Below are 20,428 nucleotides of genomic sequence, written 5' to 3' on the forward strand. Positions count from 1 at the left end.
GTTCGTTTGTTCTTTCTTTCTTTCTTCTACCAATTCATTGTATTTTTAGTTAATTTTTAAAAAACTTTACTTGGAAATGAATTCTGATAGGGTTCACCTGGTTACACCTTAGTAAGTAGAAATGAGTTAAGATGCAGTTTGATTCAGAAAGTAATCACATTAAATCAAGACAGCAGCTCTCTGGAGAGGAAACAGATACACCGTATAAATAAACAAAGTACAGAGCAAGAAGAATATACATTTTTGATCACCCTTTTTGTCCACCCTTGGGACCCTTCTCCTGACAAAGTTCATGTTTCATAAGCATTATTTTATCAAAAGCACACCTGGTGTCATACTGAGTAGCTCAGATGGCAACTGCCCTTGCCTTCATCCATATTGAGGGCCTCCGTATTTCAAATATTCTCAAGAAATCAAAAGCTGTCCTGCTTTTTCCCCCCTGAAAAGAATACCAATCGACGTACATACAGGTATACCAGCTGCCATAGATGTTTGGTGTGAAATAATACAAGGCTTTTAAGCAGTTGACCAAATAGCTGCATAATGCCTTGCAAAATCCTTATATAAATAACTACCTAAAAGGCATTTTCCCCTATCATTTCCCCCGAAAAAAATTGAGATCTAGCTACATGAAAGGCTGTAACTTTATGATACAGACAATACATTGCATGTTAGTTTTCAGTTGTTACATTTTTGTTATCATCCTAAGCAGAGTTACACCTTCTAAGTCCCCTGAAGTCAATGCATTGTTTATTTAGTATTTGAAATCACATGTTACCCAATCCTTTTAACTGGAGATGCTGGGGATTGAACCAGGGACCTTCTGCATGTCAAATAGATGCTCAGCCACTCCCTAAGCCCTGCTTCTCTTGCTACATTCCAATGTTCTGTTCTTGCCTGAGGGATTCAATAATCTTTTGTCCATGTCACATAAAGAATGCTATGAAAACCTCATACATTTTTTTTGCAAAGCTACCCTGATGTGTTACATCCAAAAAGAAGCCCCATATTAAAATGTCCACAGATTAGATTTCATTGCCAACTCTTGTTCTGTTACAAAATACTGCGTATTATGTGGACAATGTGGATTCAGAAGAAAAATCTCAGTTTAGCATACGTAAAAATAGACACAATGCACAATGCTGGGTGGATAAAAAAAGGATACTGGATAATCTATTTAAAACAAAATAAATCAATTTCCAGAAAATTGGATTTTTTAAGGAGCTGCTGGCCCTTGCTAGGCAGCGAAGGCAGTGACCCATTTCAGAGGTAACTAGCTTTCAGTTCAAACACTTACATTCCGTGGGTCCAATTTCGTGTAGTGGTTAAGAGCAGTGGGCGCTAATCTGGAGATTGGGTTCAATGTCCCACTCCTCCACATAAAGCCAGCTGGGTGACTTTGAGTCAGTCACAGTTCTGTTGGATCTCCTGGCTATACTACACCCACTACTATACAGCAATGATTATTACTTACCTTCCCTGTATTCCCTCCTTTCCATTTAATAATATTGGGAATCCCTTCCACCCTTAGGGATATATAGGATGATGTATGTCTCATCAGATCGTCATGGTTAATGACTCCTTTTGGGGTTCACATGCTCATGGGAGAATAAAAATGTCCTCCTAAGTGGAGTCACACCATTCAAAGCCAGTTATTTTCAATATACTTAAATGGGTGTGAATCTGCTTAGGATGGCCCTGTAAATGTGCTGATTAATGACTCACTGACTTCTCATCTTCTACACAGTAGCTATACTAATAAGTTGCGGGATCCATATGAACGCACACATGAAGCTGGCTTATACTGAATCCGGGGGGTGGGGGGATCAGACCATTGGTCCATTGTAAGCCCACACGCCTGCTACGGTGTTTTTATGAACTGAGTTACTGTACCTGATGAAGTGTGCCATCGCTGTACCTGATGAAGTGTGCCAATGACAGACTGTGCCAGAAACTGACATGCTGTGAGCGCCCAAAAGGGATACTTACCAAAGACTGTGTTCCTGTAATGGTGGTTTTTCCTGAGGTGTTCCCATGTCCAGCAAACGCCATTTCGTTCTAAGCACATGGCCACAGCAAGCAGCAGACTCCATTTCGTTCCAAGGACATGGTCACAGAAAGCAGCAAACGCCATTTCAGAACAACCGCATGGTGACTTACCTCCCGGGGCCCCCCTCCCCCTCGCACCAACGGACAGCACGTGCTCACAAAGACCCTATTCAACCTGGCTGTATGGACATGAGTCATCCATCTACATACGAATACCCCTAGCCCAGGTGTCTTGACTGAGTTAGTCACTCGATCTCAAATTGCCCTCCAGTTTCCAAGCCCTCCCAGAGAAATACAGTAGCCAATCCCAGACCCTTTGGCTATGACAGAACACAGCATCACAGGGGAGATCCTCAGGGCCCAGCTCCTCCTCTGACCCTCTCTGATATAATCAGGAACGCACCCACAGCGAGCTCTCTTAGACTCTGCCTCTTTGCCCCCATCACACCCCATCGACGTCCTCTACAAACCCTGCTTTTCCTCTTAAGCCCAGCTTTCTATCCCAGATCCTACCTATCCCTCTTTACGTTCTAGAAGTGCACAGCTAGAACTTCTTAGCACGTGGTCTTAGCTGGTCTGAGTCCGGTCTGAGTCCATTTGCTATTCCTTTCCATTTTCTCCCCATCCTTACCCCTTTGCTTGAAGTTTGGAGCCACGCAGAAGCAGCTAGGTAATTATACCCCAAAGCATCAACCAACGTTACCTGCAAATTGCAACTGTGCTGAATTATTCTCTCTGTATTTCCTAGTTCTTGTGTGTTGTGGTTGTTGTGTGCTTATTGTGTGAAGTGTGTTAGTAAAATATCATTTTTATTAAGGAAGTCTGCCTCAGCCTCTCATTGGTAACCTCGGAATCAGTGCCATCCTCCGTAAACATTGACGGTTGTTCCCGAAATTAATAAACTGTACCAAAAACTGTACCAATTGTTTCCATTTTGGAGCAATTCGGCTAACACCATCAAGGTCAGTATTGTCTACTCAGACTAGCAGCAGCACTCCTGGGTCTCAGTCAAAGGCCTTTCACATCACCTACTGCCCAATCGTTTTAACTATAGCTCCTGGGGCTGAACCTGGGACCGTCTGCATGCCAAGCAGTTTCTCTACCACTGAGCTACTTGGGTAACCAGAACTGGGTCATCATCATAAGCCAGTCATGTGCTATTTATTTTTATCTAAAATAAAACCCAACAGCAACGGTGCACTACTTTTTCAAAATGATAATCAAGGCAGACCCAGTTCACCATCCTACAATGAGTTATGTAAGCCGCCTTGAGCTTGAGCCAGTTTTTACCGGCAAGGCGGGTATAAATTGGAAAATAAATACCCACACACAGGGGTCATTTTGTAGAAAAAGAGGTGCAGGAGCTCATTAGTATAACTTATTAGCATGACTTATTTGCATATGCCACACCCCCTGACATCACCGGAAGTGTGTCAGAAGGCAACACCCACCACTCAGGCTCCACTGGACTGTTTTGGATTCCTAGCTATTGGGGGGGAATGTGCAGATCTGCCCTCACAGCTTGTACCTGAGTAAAACTTGGTCTTAAAGGTGCCACTGGACTGTTTTGGATTGCTAGCTATGGGGGGGGGGATGCACAGATCTGCCCTCACAGAGGAGAGAGAGCTTGTACCTGAAGGCGGGCCGGGGGGGCTCTGCAACTTACCTGGCTACTTCTTGCTCCTCGTGGCCCAACTGAGGGCTGCTGGGAGCAGGGGGTGGGGCTTGTTGCATGTGCCCGCCCCCTGGGCTCCTTACTGCCGGAGCTCCACTCCTGTGCACTCCCACAGGAAATGACCCCTGCCCACACTTATCCTTACTGGTCCCTCACATTACTACTCCATTTGCTTGGCCTATATTAATGCACTACCAATTTCAGACCGATATAGGAGATTCTGTAACAGCCCAAGTGAACAAAGGATCTGTCCATTTGGCCTTCAGATTCTTTTTCATGCATATTCTGTAGTAGCTTCATCGATCTGGTAACCCAATTTCTTGTAATATTCCCAGACAATTCAGATCATCACACACTCAATCTCTTGTTTGGGAATGAATTTCACAATGCTATTGCTCTATCCAGATATATTTCAACTGCTCTTAAAATTTTAACAATCACCATTAATTCAGTGTAAGGATAATCAAGAAGCAAGCCTCGTGAATTTCACTGTGTCAAAACACTACATATTAAGGATTTGATCACGTATGTGTGTAACTATGCAAATATTTGAAACACAGCATACAGAACCTGTAATTTCACTAACTGCACTTGCTGACAAACATCTTAGCTTTCATTTTTACATCGTAGAATAGCCATGTTTTTCTACTCTATCAGGAGCCAAAATGCTGGACAGTGGTCAAGCTGTTGCACAGTAAATACAAAGAATCCACACAAGAAGTGTAGAATGGGGAGTGGGGGTGGCAGAGAGTTACTCTGGCAATTATTCAGATCAGGGTGTGACAAGCTTGTCTCTGTCATAAAAGTGTGGAGGGCGGGTTATTGTCGTCTGTACCAGAACAGGAAGAGTTCTTCTTTGTAGATGAAGACAAGCTCACAAGAGAGACATAGCAATTCCTTACTATGGATCCCTGTACAACTCTTGAGCTGGATGTTTCCTGAAGTTGATTTCATGCAAATGGTAAAATAACTGAGAAAAAATCCCACCAATGAGGAGATCTCCTGGCTGGTACCATTCATGTGGAACAGGGAGGGGATCTTGCATGCTACATTTGGTGGTCAAGACACTGCACGTGATTGGAGGCATAAGCAACAGTAGCAGTTCCAACATCCTGCCATCAATAAATATCTGTCACGTGCCTGATTCCAGACTCATCTGGCCTTTGGATGGCTGCTGAGTCTGCCAGTACACAATCTAAAAGGAAACGGATTCTCCATGTTGAAAACCCCTTTGATGGCGTATTTAAAAATGCAGCACGTGAGGGATCAAATTTATGATGAGAGAGTTCCTCCTTCCAGCTCTCAAAGCCTCAATGGTTTTATAACTATTTCCGTGCTGATTGGTTCTCAAAGGCAACAGGGAGGTTTAGAGTGGAGATCAAATTACAGTGATTTGGACAATTCTATTGGGAAATTATTACTTTTGCCGATGGTAACCCTGGAAAATTTAGTAGCAAACAGGGTGTCCCCCCTCCCTGATCTGAGCACAATTTCATTCTGTGCCCTAATGAGAACAAATGGAGGCTAATTCCAGCCTTGAAAGGTGAGCAAATGTAACCCAGAAGAATCCTGGTTGCATAAATCCGTCAACTAATTTTCTAATTGGAGAGTTGGGAGGGACCAGATCCAAATGAATAAATCACAGAACCCTTGTGGTTTTGCAGCCAGTTATGAAACTGCTTGAAGGGGGAGGGAATCAAAGTTTTATATTTTTCAAGGTAACAAAAATCATTTATATATATTCAAGGTAACAAGCATCATTTATATATAAAAGCCCAGTGTATTGGAACTTTCCGGCTACCATTGGCTCCATCAGCCGCCACTCAAGAGTACTTTTGTTCCATAGCCTGGGGGCTAGGTCCACTCCTCTCCCCTGCCCACTGCCATTCCCTGTCTGAATGAACTGCCAAAACTGCTGTGTGGCTCACTGTCCCCTCAGTGGCTGTTGCTAGGCAACTAAGCTTGTTTCTATCAGTAAAAAGGCAAAGGCAGGAGGCCCTTTCTAGGCCTACTTTGGCCTTTGTGGGGAACTCATTGGGGCCAGTCCTGACTACAGTTGCCAACTCCAGGTTGGGAAATTCCTGGAGATTTTGTGATGGAGTCTATGGAAGCCAGAGGTCTCAGCTGAATAGAATGCCATAGAGTTCACCCTCGAAAGCAGTTATTTTCTCCGGAGAGAGACCTAGGTTCTTGCTATGGAAGCTGAGTGGGTGATTTTGGACCAGTCACAGACTTTCAGCATAACCGACTCATAGGGTTCTTGTGTAGGGGAAATGGGGAAGAGAAGAATGAATTAAGCTGCTTTGGGCCCTCATTGAAAAGAAAGTTGTGGTATACATACATACATACATGGTCACAGTGTCACTAACAAAGGAAGAAAGGTAGGCATTAAGAATCACAACCCTTGTTATTTTTCCCTCCTCATTAGTTCCTGTCTGCTGTTCAACTCAGGTTTCAACAAAACAATGTAGCATTTTGGGGAAAAGATACAGCCTAGTAACCCAGCACTGGACACCAGGATAGAGAAAATCTCCACAGCTACCATGGATTTCCCTTTGGTGCTCAGGTAGGTTGGAACAAAAGAGATCCAAACACTGCAAAAGATCATCATGCTGAAAGTGATGAATTTGGCTTCATTGAAACTGTTTGGCAACTTCCTGGCTAGGAAAGCCACAATCAAGCTGATGAGGGACAGGAATCCCATGTAGCCTAGAACAATATAAAACATGGTGGCAGACCCTTCATTGCATTCTATTATAATCTTTTCATTCAATGTCTGTGTATCAAAATCTGGGAATGGTGGTGAGGTTCCCAACCACACCACAGAAATGCCTGCTTGAATGAAGGAACAGAAAAGGACAACTGAGTTAGTCAGACTTCTTCCCACCCATTTCCTCATGCTAGACCCAGGTTTGGTTGCCATGAAAGCTACAACCACAGTAAAGGTTTTAGCCAACACACAAGAAACAGCCACTGAGAAGATGATGCTAAAAGCAGATTGTCGGAGGAAGCATGTCACCTTTCTTGGTTGGCCAAGGAATAACAAAGAAGAGAGGAAGCAGAGCAAAAGGGAAAAGAGAAGTATGTAGGTGATATCCCGGTTGTTGGCTTTGACAATGGGGGTATCTTTGTATTTAATGAAAATTACTAAAACTACAGTTGTGATAAAGGCTAAAGAAACTGCTACAGAAGCCAAACTAATTCCTAGAGGCTCTTGAAAAGACAGGAAGCTTATTGTCTTGGGAATGCATCCATCTTGATCTTTGGTTGGATATTGATCACTTGGGCATTCGATGCAATCATCCATGTCTGGAAGAAGATGAAGAACCATCACAGTAGCATTTGACATGAGGTAGATACAATATGGGTTTCAAAACCATATTTTGGAGCAGTGGAAAACATTATTCATGTTTAACATTTACTACTGGTGCTTAGTTTGGTGGTACTTTGAATCACTAGTTTAATCACTAGTTTAATTGAAATAGTGGTGGCAGAAAAGCTCCAGAAATTCCTGGATGACACATTGGTGTTGGACCCAAGGGGCAGCGATGGCTCTGGTCACTCTCACAGATGATCTCCACAGGTAGTTGGACTGAGGCAGGTTAGCACTGCTGCTTTTGCTCAATCTTATGGCAGCGTTCGACATGGTCAATCACAATGTTTTGACCCACTGCCTTGCTGATGCAGGAGTCTGTAGGATAGCCTTATAGTGGCTCACCTCATTTCTCTATGGTTGGGGACAGAGGGTGGTTCTGGGAGAGAGGGGTTCCTCAGGGGAAAATCTTCTCCGCAATGTAATTTAACATCTACATGAGCCCCCTCACCCAAATGGTGCAGAGTTTTGGGCTGGGCTGTCATCAGTACACTGATAACACCCACCTGTACCTGTTGATGGGTGGCCAGCCATGTACCACCCCTGCGAATCTGTCTGAGGGTTTGGAGGCCGTGGTGAGGTGGTTAAAGCAGAGTCAGTTGTGACAGAATCCTGACAAAATGGAGGTTCTGTGCCCAGGTGGAGGGAATATGGCTTTGGGATGCCAAATCTTGGCTCTTGTCATGGTGCCCTTATTACTGGCACTGACTGTCAGGAGCCTGGGTGTGATCTTGGATGCCTCCTTGTCAATGGAGGTCCAGATCACAAATGTTGCTAGACTGGGTTTTTTCCAGCTGTGCCAAGTCAGACAACTGGCCCCTTACCTGTCTTGTCCTGACCTTGCTACAGTAATCCACACAAAAGTCACCTCCAGGAGAGACTACTGTAACTTGCTCTATGTAGGGCTGCCCTTGAGGCTGTCCTGGAAACTCCAGCTGATACAGAATGTGGCCACATGGGTCCTTACTGGGACCACCCGTAAGGCACATATTCAACCTGTGCTGTGAGAGCTGCACTGGCTTTCAGTGGAGTACTGGATCAGGTTCAAAGTTATGGTGTTAACCTTTAAAGCTCTTAATGTCCTGGGACTTACATACCTTCAGTATGGCCTCTCCTGGTATACTCCTAGAAGAGCTTTATGCTCAGGAGATAAGAACTTCCTGGTGGTCCCCAGCCCAAGAGACATCCGACTGTCTCAACTAGGGCCAGGGCTTTTTCTGCCCTGGCCCCTACCTGGTGAAACTCTCTGCTGATTCATGCCCTGAGAGACTTGTTGCTGCTCCACAGGGCATGTAAGGTAGAGATGTTCCACCAGCTGTTTGCTTGAGGACAGTGACAATCCTCCATCTGGTCTGGCACTCCTCTTTCTTTCCCCCCACCTCCCTCCTCTACGAGGCAATAACACTTCCAGGAATTATGGCCATCTGAATGGCTTAGGCTGTTCTGAAATGCATTTTATGTATTATTTTAATTCAAACTTTTATAAAACTTTGTTATTTTTATCACTGTTGTATGCCACCCTGAGCCCTGTTTTTTCTTCAAGAGACAGTGGCCTAAATTTCAAATTTAATAAATAAATAAATAATGTCTTTCAGTGATGATCGTTATGATTAGTATTATATATTTAAGCTTGAATAATTTTACCAGGTAATACCAGTAATATGGGATATAATTTTCTTTTCTGTACTTTCAACCATAGAGGCAGTAAGGATTTGTGCGTGTGTGTATAAACAAATGAGTGTCCTTCTATGCTTCAGTGTCGAGCTGGAGAAACACTTTGCCCTTCCTCTCTCATTTCTCCTTGTCTGCCTTATTTAGAGGTAAATCAGGACTCTTAATTCCTTAATGTGCCTTTCCATCTCTGAGAGCCTGATTGACCCTTTTGCTCAGAAAACAAGGTAATGATAATACTGAATTCAGCATTCAGTAACAATGCTAGTGGAGGAAAGAAAAGCAGGATCAAAGGCATTATGGAGCTCAGATTTTGTCCACTTTGTGACATGATGATGCAGAATAAGAACTTTTGTACCATTAATGGATTGGTTCCAAGTTTGGTGAAAGGACTGGATAGTGCTGATTTTAACACTTTGAACTCTCACTGTGATGTGATTCGTTAGACATGTTGTAGGTATACATATATTCAGCATCCCTTCACTGCCATCTTTGAGAGTCACAGATCAAGCAATAGCTGGGCTAATATGGGATTGATTACCCAGCTGGTCCATGGAGTTGTTAAAGTATCCTTTAAAAAGGAATCATCATAAAAAAACTGTTCTGCAGTGTGCTGCTCGTACCCACATGATTTGATCAACTATTGGCAATTGGCCATTCCCACTTTATGGGCCAATTGTGTAAGAAAATACTGGCTTTACCCCTACAAATCTTCTTGAAATGTGCTGGGTTACCATGATCCTTTTCTAAACAAGTTCCAACTAGGCTTTCAATACGAAACTACTTTGGCCTCCCTGAAGTATGATCCTCATTGAGAGATGCATGGGTGAATGTAAGTAAAGTGATTTTTCTTTGAGTTCTACCAAAATTTGACACCCAAATGATTTGACTTGACCCTGAAAGCTGATGTATTACATCACCTACCCTTTTTGCTTGAAATCTTCCCTTCTCCACAAGGAATACAATGGTAGCAGCAAAACTTGTCCCCTTCCTTCTTTTTCTTCTGATAGCCAGGGAGGCAGTAGTCATTGCACACCGAAAGGGGCGCCACCTATTCAAACACATGAAAGGAGTTTAGGAAGGAAGAAATTGGACATTATTGTGCATCAGCTGAGGTGTGTGGGGGGGAACAAGCTTTGGGGTCAGGAAGCAATTTTCTCCAGGCCACTTTGGCCAGGGAACCTGAAGGTGGGTTTGAGGGGGCATCTTCTGGGCATGGAGCAGGAATCATTGGGGTGTAGGGGGAGGTAGTTGTGAATGTCCTGCATTGTGCAGGGGGTTGGGCGAGATGACCCTGGAGGTCCCAACTCTATGATTTGATGAAGATTGATCATTAATGGTGAGCATTACAAAATCCACAGCGATGGCGGTCGATCTCCTTGGACTTCGGGGGATCGACTCGCACACCAGCAGCATGGAGGGGTGCTACCTCAAGTAGCACTCACACAGAGCCTTTGTGAAAGACTCCAGGCCATAGGGCTTTTGAGGGGCAGCCTCTTCGACAGCTAAATGCTGGAGAATTGAGGCTTCCCTCTGCCCTGACGATCCTGCTGCTGTGTGGACCTAAGGCACAAGCTGATTCAACTGGGACAAGTGCTGGACATCGAGTGGAATATCGCTTACTGTGAGCGAGGTCAGCGAAATGACTGACAATGAACGTGAGTTCAAAATAAATGGACTATTTTAAAAGCAAACTACCCCCCATGGGAAAAGCGGTGCACAAAGAGGGACACCTCTTATGCGAACGGACAGATAAGCGTAATGAAGGGGGCAGGGGGGAAACAAGCAGTAATTTTGTTTTGAGGGACTTACTTGAGCACTGACATTGAGGTGATGATTTTTCGAGTCCGCAAGAAGCAGTTTGGAATTGTAAACAATCGTATAAAATGGCGGCCTCGCAAAGAAAGTTTAAAGTGAAACCGGTGGGTAGTCAGAGCCCAAAACCAGAAGAGAGAGCAGACGTCATGAAAATGTTAATGGATATGCTCAAGCCGGTGATGGAACAACTCGATGGTATTAACCAGCAACTGACCTCGCTGAATCAAAACTTCATATCCCAGCAGCTGCAACTGGCATAAACGGCGAAGAAGGTGAAGCATACAACTGAGAGAATTAAAGAGATAGACACCACAAACAAGAAAATGAAGAAAAGAATGCGGGAAGTTGAAGCAAAACAAAACCTCCAAGAAAACCGTTTGTTACAGCTACAAATGGAAAAAGCCAACATGATTCTCAGATTCCAGGGAGTGCCTGAATCGCAAACGGAGGATCTGAGGAAGTTGCTTAGCAAGATCATTGCTCCAGCAATAGGCTCAACAGCAGATGAACTGGTAAAAGAGATGGAGACTGCTTATTAAAAAATAGCCTGCCTGGAGAAATTGTGGTCAGATTCTCAAGAAGACAGACCAGAGATGCTATTTTAAAAGCGACTTCAGCAACTCCACTGAAAATGGGGAATATAAACATTAAAACTTTAAAAGACATTCCATTTGAAATTCGCCAAAAGAGGAAAAGCTATAAGGAATTAATTTCTTTTCTTTAAACCAATGGAATTTCGTACAGGTGGGCGATCCCAGAGGGTGTCATCTTTAAAATCAACAACAAAAGAGAAAAGATTGACTCCATTTTCAAAGCCAAAGAATTTTTGAGACGCCAGTTGGGAATGAAAGAAGAATCCAAAGATAAAGAATCGAAATCAAGTGACTCTGCTACCCCTGGAACAGAAGAGGACTCTGCTGTAGAAATGGGTGCAGGCGCAACGAAAGTTACATATGATTTCAGAGACAGAAAACCGAAGTAAAGGCAGAAGGACTCTGAAAATTGCCTTTTGAAGCAACTAACAAGAAGATGCTCAGAAAGTTCTCTCACAACAACTAACATACTAACATTGAAACCAAGACAAACAAGAACTCTACAAGAATATTGTTGTACTAACATTTTTATTAATAACATTTAGACTAACACGGATATGATCTCCTCCTCTTGGGTTTTTAGTGTAGTGTGGTTATCTATCCTTTATCCTTAGATGTTATCCCCACTCCCTCATATTTTCTTTGTAGTTTTGTAGTCTTATAAAAATAATAAAAAATATTCCTCCAGGGATTTAAAAAAAATATCCACAAGTGTAGGATATACATGGAAAATTCATCCTGAATTTGGGTGCTTACCAGCAATGAAGAATATACTCCTGTTTTCTTTGATTCTATGGATTTTCCAGACAATTGAGTGCTCTTACCCAATCACCTTTGGAGACAAAAGCTGCAAATAGGTGCTATTCTTCTTTGCTTCCTCTTTTGAAGATGTGGAGCCTTTTCTTTCTCTGAAAGTAGGAAGTCTGGGGCAACTTTTTAAGAACTGGAACCCTTGGTCCAATTTGCTTCAACCGAGGGTTCTTTATTGGACAGGCGACACTGGTTCCCCATAGCTTTGGTGTCGGAACATATGGTCACCTAAACTGTATTATAAATAACTTTGCTCTTGCTCTTATCAGATCATGTTCCAGCATTTTAGGAGTATTTTAATTGATTGTTATTTTATGTTCATATGTCTATGAAAGGTTTTAATTGTATTTTATATGAAATTTTATGTAAGCCGCACTGAGCCTGTCTCGGCGGGGAGGGCGGGGAATAAACCTAATTCATTGATTAAATAAATAAATAAATGTATTCATGTGCTGTGACCACCAATTTTAATATGGGGGGGGGATGCCCCATAAAGAATAATGGCAAAGCTGGGGTTTCTGTTCACTTTTTCTTCCCCCTTGCCTTTATGCGAATGAAGCCCCCTTTTCCTCTTTCAGTAAGATAGTTGGGTAACATTGTTCAGGGACATAGAATTGGATTCTTTGGTCCAATTCACTTGAAACCTACGGGTTATTTAGTTCACAGGTAGTAGTAGGTCCACGGCAGTATTGCTGATATTTGGATGACAATCAACCACTCAATCCTCCCCCAAAAGTTCCTTCAGAATCAAAGAAAACAGGAAACTAAGAACAGGCAACGACAGGAAGGATATCAAATACAGTGTTTCCAGCAGAAAGGATACACAAATATTCTCAATCACTGTAAGAGCAGGAAAATGAAAGTAATGCAGACACTTAAAAAAAATGACCATGGCTGGAACTGTGTTCACCAGATAGGAATCAATGGAGGGAACTTGGGGGGGGGGGGTTTACTTGGGGGGAGGGGGTTTAAATCAGACATTTTGGTCCAGCTCACTTGAAACTTGATGGGTGGTTTTTATGTTAAGAGGGCTATGTTCTGTGCAAATTTGTTACCATTTACATTAGAAGATGCTGCCTCAGAGCATCCAATAGATTCCCCACTGAAAGCAATGGTCCCAAAGTATGGCAACCAAAAAAAAAAAAATCCCCCCCAAATCCCAAATAAGAAAGTATAGCACATTTTTTTCCTTTGTGCACACCCTGCTTGACCTTTGTGCTTACTACAATCTGCTTATCCTTCCCCAAGTACAACACATATATTTATCATCATTTTAAAAAAATTATTGGGGTATTGAAAAAAGTAATTGACTACACAGCCTAATGTCTTCTCCCAAAGAAAAAGTTGTCCATGACTCTCATCCAAATCGACCAAAAGGCATCATGAAAAAATATTTCACTCTATCATATCTGGAAAAATGCAATCGATACCAAGTGTTGTAAAGAATAGATATTTTGTTATTTTAAAATATATAACTTGTTAGCACTTGATTGCAGGCTGTGGTCTTGTCTTGAATTTTGAGTTTGATCAAACAAGAAAAAGACACAGACAGGCAAGAAATAATAACAACAACAACAACAGTAATCCATGAGTTAGGCATCTGAAGGGTGGAGCAGACCTTGAGCAAGTTGAAATAGTTACCTCATTAAAAATGGTTTGCCACACAATCATTTTCTCATGAATTATGAATTCTTGTCCTTCAGGAGCATTGGAATTTACCCTTCCAATTTTCACCCTATGGAAGGACTTGTTTTTAAAAGTGACCAGGTTCATCATATCAAATCCACCTTCCATTTCCCTTTTATCATTCAAAGACAATCTTTCTCCAGCTGAGTTGTTGAATGTAATGCCTTGTAGGAAAGTGTGGACCTAGTTAAAAGAGGGAAACAAATCAACACACTGGAATCTTAGGTTTGAGATATACCAGTGAAATACTTTCATGTTGTTTCAGATAGACTCAGCCTGTGAATAGAATTTTAATGTGAACAAGCCTGTCAATATACAGTGTATCCCCCCCCTCCCATGGTCTGATCACGACAAGAGATAAGAATGCACAAAAAGTTTGTCACCAAATGACAATATCATTGGACCAGTTGGGGAAAGTTGAGTATTGTTTCATCTTATACAAACATAGACATGGAAACAGAAATATTTACTTGGGCTGACATACCTGCCAAGGCTGGAATTCTTGAAGTTTCATTATTTGACCACCATCTATCACCCTGTGATTGGCTCTGGATGAGTAAAGGACATGAATCGCGTGCACTATAGCATAAACTGCATTGTAGATGCTGTAGCTGTGACCACTCATATGCATTTCGAATAGAGGCCCAGGAAGACTCTCCAGCCTCTCATCTCCGGTACAGGTTTCACTGACATCCACTGGCTCCTGGGGATTTGGATATAAACAGTCAAATGCTTGCTCCCAGAATTCCTTAAGAAATTCATTTCCTTGCTGCTGATAAGGCTTTATGTCTTGAAGAAACCTTTGGAAGCCAAGAGGCTCATTTGAGTGAATTGAGAACAAAATGGACCCATGGAAGAATTCAAAATCCCAGACCCTGTGAAGGCCTGTTAATGCAAAATCAACTTGAGTTGTCATAATCCATACTTTTCTCAATGATGCATTTTCTCCATAATTGGGATCACCTAGAAATATATGAGTACAAAGTGTTATAAAGACCATCGTTACTCCATAGACGATAAATGTATTGACTTTGCTGTCCCTCAAAGGTAAATTTATATTTAACGATAAATCAGTGGCATAATCCAAGTAATCCCATTTGTAGTTGTTAGGAATTTTCTGTATCAAAGCCAAACAGATTCCATGTTGGGAAAGCAGTGGTTCCAGAACCTTCAAGAAATGTTCTCCACTGTCATCATCCACAGCAAAAAGCCCAACCCACGTCCATTGGAAATGGCAAAGTAACCGGATGATCCCCATATTCTGATGAGCTTCATTTGGGACCATGTGGTAAAATAAAGGGGAGTGTTTTGCATCTCTCTGCTCTAGGCCAAAAGATCCATATGTCAGCTAAAAATAAGTGTACACATATGTTAGATGTGTGTTAGAAGTACTCTTTGAGTACAAGTGATCATATGTACGTTTTGTGAAGGAAACTGTCGATTTGAGAAGAGTTAAAATCAAACACTGTTCTCGTTGATCAGTCATAGACTGTAGACATTTAGGGCAATTCCTGTCGGGGAACTTTGTAGAAAGGATCTCACACTATCACATGAACACATACAGTACCCTGATATTGAGGAAGATCCTTGATTCATTATAGTCACTATTATGTGGCAGCAGCTCTCATGGCATTCAGGTCCTTCATACCATCTACTACTTGAATCCTTTAACTGGAAATGCCAGGAATCGAAACTGGGGCTTTCTGTAAGTAGAGCAGATGCTCTAACATTTAACCCCATCCCTTCCTCATTAACGTCTACATTATTTTTTCTCACTTATGTGAAGCGACTTTTCTTGGGTTGGTTCTTTGTGGATAGTCACACCTCTCCATCTTCCTTAACCCCAGTGAAACTCCCCCAAAATTGTAACCTATTAAAATACCTTTTCCAAATCATAGATCTTACCTGTGGAATTTTGTAGAGACTTAGGATGTCTGATATGTGGAAGGACGTATCAGAGCTAAATCCCCCAATGACAGCAGTTAGGTTTTTGTGGGCATCACATTCATAGTTAGGAAAATATCGATGCAATTTATAGAGCAGATCAAAGGTGGTGCGACATGTCATCCTTGTGTCATGGTAGTCGTCAAAGATGTGATACCCGAGAGTGATGTTTGGCAAGATTCTGGGATTTTTGTTGATCTCATTTACCGCAAACACCAAGGCCAAGACGTGCTGGTGAAACTTGGTCACCATACTGTAAACAAAGATATGGAGATTTGAAGACAATTGTATCAACAGATAAATTGGCACTGTTAAATCACATATTGGAACAGTGTGAAGGAGTCTGAATGTATGAATAATAAAATCTCATGCAGAGCATAAACTGGTAATTCAATAACTTCATTTACAAAGGTATATTCTCAACTCTCTCCTACATATCTGAGGATACCTATGTATTTTTTCTACTCTATTGTGTGTTTAAAGAAAAATCAACCTCTTGGCAAGGGCCCAGCTGTTCCAGAATAAATGAAAACACCCTACACAAGACAAAATGTAAGGGTGGCAGAGAGTTACAAAGGCAATGATTCAAACAAGGGTGCTACAAGCATGTCTCTGTCTATAAAAGTTTGGAGGGTGTGTTCTTTCTGGATGAAGACAGGCCAGGTGAACTACAAGCAAGGCTGAATAAAGAAGATTCAAAATGTGGTGGAAAAGGAGGAGCACTAGGTTGGGGTAAGAGTCCACCTTCTTCCTTTGAGCAGCCTTTCCCTTGTATAAGCCAATGCCAATTTGCAGGACTGGACCAAGTTCAATTTGCAGGACTCGACCAAGTTCACAAGAAACAACAACATAACAGTTCCTTACTATGGATCTCTATATAACTCCTGAGCAGGATGTTGATGGAAGGCAACATCATGCAAATGGTAGAATAACTGAGAAACAATTTCACCAATGAGGAGATCTCCAGGCTGGTACCATCGATGTGGAACCGGGAGAGGATCCTTCATGTGACACTTTGTGGCATCTGCTTTGCACGCAATCAGATGCAGAAGCAGCAACAGCATCACTAGTCCCAACATGCTTACAGGAAAGCTTTATTGTTCCTGCGCCTGTTTACAGCTCTGTCTCTTCTTTCATGAGACGACTTTGGTGGGTGTCTGAGAACACAAATACACTTTCTGCAAGGAAATTGACACACCACGGTAAAGGTTTCAGCAACAGAAATGCATGCCTGTTCAGACCAGAAAACTCTGATGGTGTATCTCCTTTAAAAACGCCACATATGAGCAACCAAACTGACGTTCAAAGAGTTCCTCATCTCAGCAGTCGATGGCTGAATGGTTCTATAAGTATTGTCATGCTGATTGCTTTCTAGAACCTTCTGAAGAGCAAAGGGAGGTTTGGAGTAGAAAATTAAATTACAGTGATTTGGACAGTTCCAAGGGGAATAGTTACTTCTGCCAATAATAGCACTGGGAAGTTTGGTAGCAAAGAGGTTTTATTATTTTTTCCAGTTCTGAGCGTAACTTTGTTCTGTCAATTTGGTGTAGTGGTTAAGTGTGCAGACTCTAATCTGGGAGAACCGGGTTTGAGTCCCCACTCCTCCACTCACAGCTGCTGGATGACCTTGGGCAAGCAAAGTTCTGTCAAAGGTGTTCTTGAAAAGAGCAGTCTGTTAGAGCTCTCTCAGCCCCACCTACCTCACAGGGTGTCTGTTGTGGGGAGGGGAAGGGAAATGAGTTTGTAAGCCACTCTTAGACTCTGGGTGAAGGGTGGGGTATAAATTCAATCTCTTCTTCCTCTTCCTCTTCCTCTTCCTCTTGATAAAAATGGTAGCAAGAGAGCATTAATTGAGTGGTAATTGAGAGAACAGTAGCTGAGCAGCTCCAATGTTTCCTGGATGACACATTGGCATTGACTCCCGATGGAGTACCGGGTCAGGTTCAAGGTTTTGTTATTCACAAAATAGTTTATAGGGGCTTGAGCAGTCTGGGGCCCATGTATCATTGGGACCGTCTTCTCTGGTATGTCTCCCAAAGATTTTTATGCCCTGCTGAGAACAACTTACTTGTGATCCCTAGCCCTAAAGACATCCAGCTGTCCTTGACCAGAGTCAAGCCTTTTTCAGCCCCAGCTCCTACCTGGTGGAACTCTCTGCCAAATAACATTCATGCCCTGTGGGGCAAGGCAGAGATGTTCCATCAGGCTTTTGGTTGAGGACAGCAATTGTTGTTGTTGTTCAGTCGCACAGTCGAGTCCGACTCTTTGCGACCCCATGGACCAGCTCCCGCCAGGCCTTCTGGTCTTCCGCCGTCCGCTGAAGTTTGCTCAACTTCATGTTCGTTGCATCGAAGACACTGTCTAACCATCTCATCCTTTGCCGTCCCTGTCTTCTTTGACCTTCAGTCTTTCCCAGCATCAGGGTCTTCTCCAGTGAGTGCTCCCTTCTCATTTGGTGGCCAAGGTATTTGAGCTTCAGTTTCATTATCTGGCCTTCCAGGGAACAGTCAGGGTTGATTGAAAGGCACTCCCTTTCCTTTCCCCACCCTGCTTTCTCTCCCTTATTGTGAGACAGTGATGCAAATTGTAAACTTGTTTTGGCACCATCTGTTGGTGCCTTTAGCTATTTTAATTCCTTGGCTTTTAAATTGTGCAACATGATGTTGGTAACTGCCCTGAGCTCTGTGAACTTAGAGAAGGGTGGTATATAAATTGAAAAATAAGACGTGCATGGTGAGCAAATGTAACTCAGCAGAACCCTGGCTTATGTCCATTTATTCTTTGCATCCTCCTGCACTGAATCCTCCTGGACCGAATTGAGACTTAGGTTTCTGTCTCATTACCAAAGCTGATATCTCCATGCCTACTACCACGCTGCATATCAAATGTAATCCAATCATGCCTGCTATTGCCATTTGGCATCTGAAATAATCTTGATAAAGTTTGTATCTCTGGTATTTTGTGGTCCCGGTCACACAGGCAGGAAAATGCGGGGGGGAAGCACGGCTGTTCGCCCCGGAGCAAAATAGTGTGTGGTTGCATGATCATACCCCCCCTTGAGGTCCCGTAGAGGTTCCGTGGTCATGGGGGAGGTGCCGATCACATGACCATCCTGCAGCGTGGCAAAGAAGCGGCGCGGCGCGATCACACCAGCAATCACTCTGTGCCACTTCCATGGCAAACTGGGGGGTTTTTTGTTCATCGAACTTTGTGCATGTGCATGAATCAGATGAGCAAAACTCTGCACATGCACGCAAACGGAAACCGGTCACGGCCGTCAGTCCGTCACGGGAATGCGGAAGCCGGGTGGTGGGTCCAACAGAGAGGGTGACAGACGCTACCAGACCCCAATAGAGCTCCGACGGACAGGCGATGCAGGTGGAGGTGGGCTCCCTCATCACATCCGCCCTAACTGCCTGTGTGACAATGGCCATAGCAACCCTCCAGAGGCGGCAAGCCTGGCTACAGTGGGAGGGGACAATAGGTGCAGCCAGGAGACAGAGGAATGCCATGGCCACCACACAGCTAGCCAGGCATCGACGCCACAGTAGGCAGCGGAAGACCCACAGAAGAAGGGAGACACTCCAGCTACTCCGTCTCTCTGTGGACTGTCCAAGCTGATGCTGGTGGGCATGCCCAAGACCCAAGGAATGGTGGGAAACCTTTGTCACTCATGTCTGGGGCAATGAGCACTGGGTTGAGAACTTCAGGATGTCCAGGTAACATGTGGAGGTCGTATGTCAGCCGCAGCCTCGCGCCCATGGCATGCTGGCCACAATCGACATTGTGGCCACTATTGTCAGTAGGGCCCTCTCCCAGCAGCCATTTGGCGGAGGGAGAGGGGTGAGGCTGTGCCATGGGCACCGACATATCCACACCCAGGATCCCGAGGACAGTGCAGCATGTGGCGATCCATGGCCCTGGGCAAGCTCAGAATGCAGGCACAGTGGCACAGCAGTACACGAGGGCCCTTGGGACTATGGCGTTGCAGCCCACAGATCATGGAGGAGGGAGGGGGCCGGCCAAGGGGCCCCCATGACAGCCGTTACCTGATCAAGGCAGTCCCATGTCGCCATGTATCTGCAGGTCAACATTCATGTGGCTGGTGGATGCCCTCCGGGATAGACTGCAGCGACAGCGTACGGTGATGTGTGAACCCGTGTCAGTGGAGGAACGTGTCACGGTCAGTGTGTGGTGGATGGCCAAAATCATGTCCTACAGAACCATTGGACAGCAGTTCGGTCTCGCACGGTCCACCGTGGCTGGCATCGTGATGGAGGTGACAGGGGCCATCACAGAGGAGCTCCACCAGAGACTGGTGTACCTATGGAACCCAGACAGGGTGCAGACAGGAGGGGACGGGGAGGGAGGTGGGTCGGGGGACCCAATGGGGTAGTGGGAGCCGGCAGGGAGATAGAGAGTCAGCCCCATGGGAGGTGGCATCCCTTGCGTTCCCCCCTCCGGGTCCCAAGTGGGTGCGAGACCCGTCACTCTCTGTGTGCCAATATAGGTAATGAGGTCCTTCGCTGCTGAGGGCTTTCCGCAGTGCGTTGCCGCAATGGATGGTTGCCACATCCATGTGCGAGTACCTGCCCACCTGGCACAGTACTACATGACACGAACAAAAAAGGGGGGAAGGGAAAAGGGGGGAAAGGGGGGGGATGAAAGAAAACTCAACCCAAAAAGCTGCTATGAATCCACAAGGGTTAAGCTGACACTAAATATTATAAACATACAAAATTTATTCAGGTGTACACATTTTTAAAAAACTTAGACTCATTAAAAATATTCACATTCAGACATAAAAAA

General features: G+C 43.9%; 1 protein-coding gene across 1 annotated transcript in view; it reads right to left on the bottom strand.

The window, feature by feature from the left end:
• Positions 1–6,131: 6,131 nt before the first annotated feature.
• LOC107116377 (vomeronasal type-2 receptor 26-like) overlaps positions 6,132–20,428 on the bottom strand; it is a 15,594-nt gene continuing 1,297 nt past the window's right edge. The window contains exons 2-6 of the mRNA XM_015418274.1: positions 15,581–15,872; positions 14,160–15,023; positions 13,631–13,858; positions 9,693–9,819; positions 6,132–7,033 (exon numbers count right to left, since the gene is read on the bottom strand). Of these exons, the coding sequence (XP_015273760.1) occupies positions 6,132–7,033; positions 9,693–9,819; positions 13,631–13,858; positions 14,160–15,023; positions 15,581–15,872 (2,413 nt within the window). The remainder of the gene's footprint in view (positions 7,034–9,692; positions 9,820–13,630; positions 13,859–14,159; positions 15,024–15,580; positions 15,873–20,428) is intronic.

Source organism: Gekko japonicus, unplaced genomic scaffold (genome assembly GCF_001447785.1).
Source record: "Gekko japonicus isolate JY-2015 unplaced genomic scaffold, Gekko_japonicus_V1.1 scaffold4059, whole genome shotgun sequence".
Lineage (NCBI taxonomy): Eukaryota > Metazoa > Chordata > Lepidosauria > Squamata > Gekkonidae > Gekko > Gekko japonicus.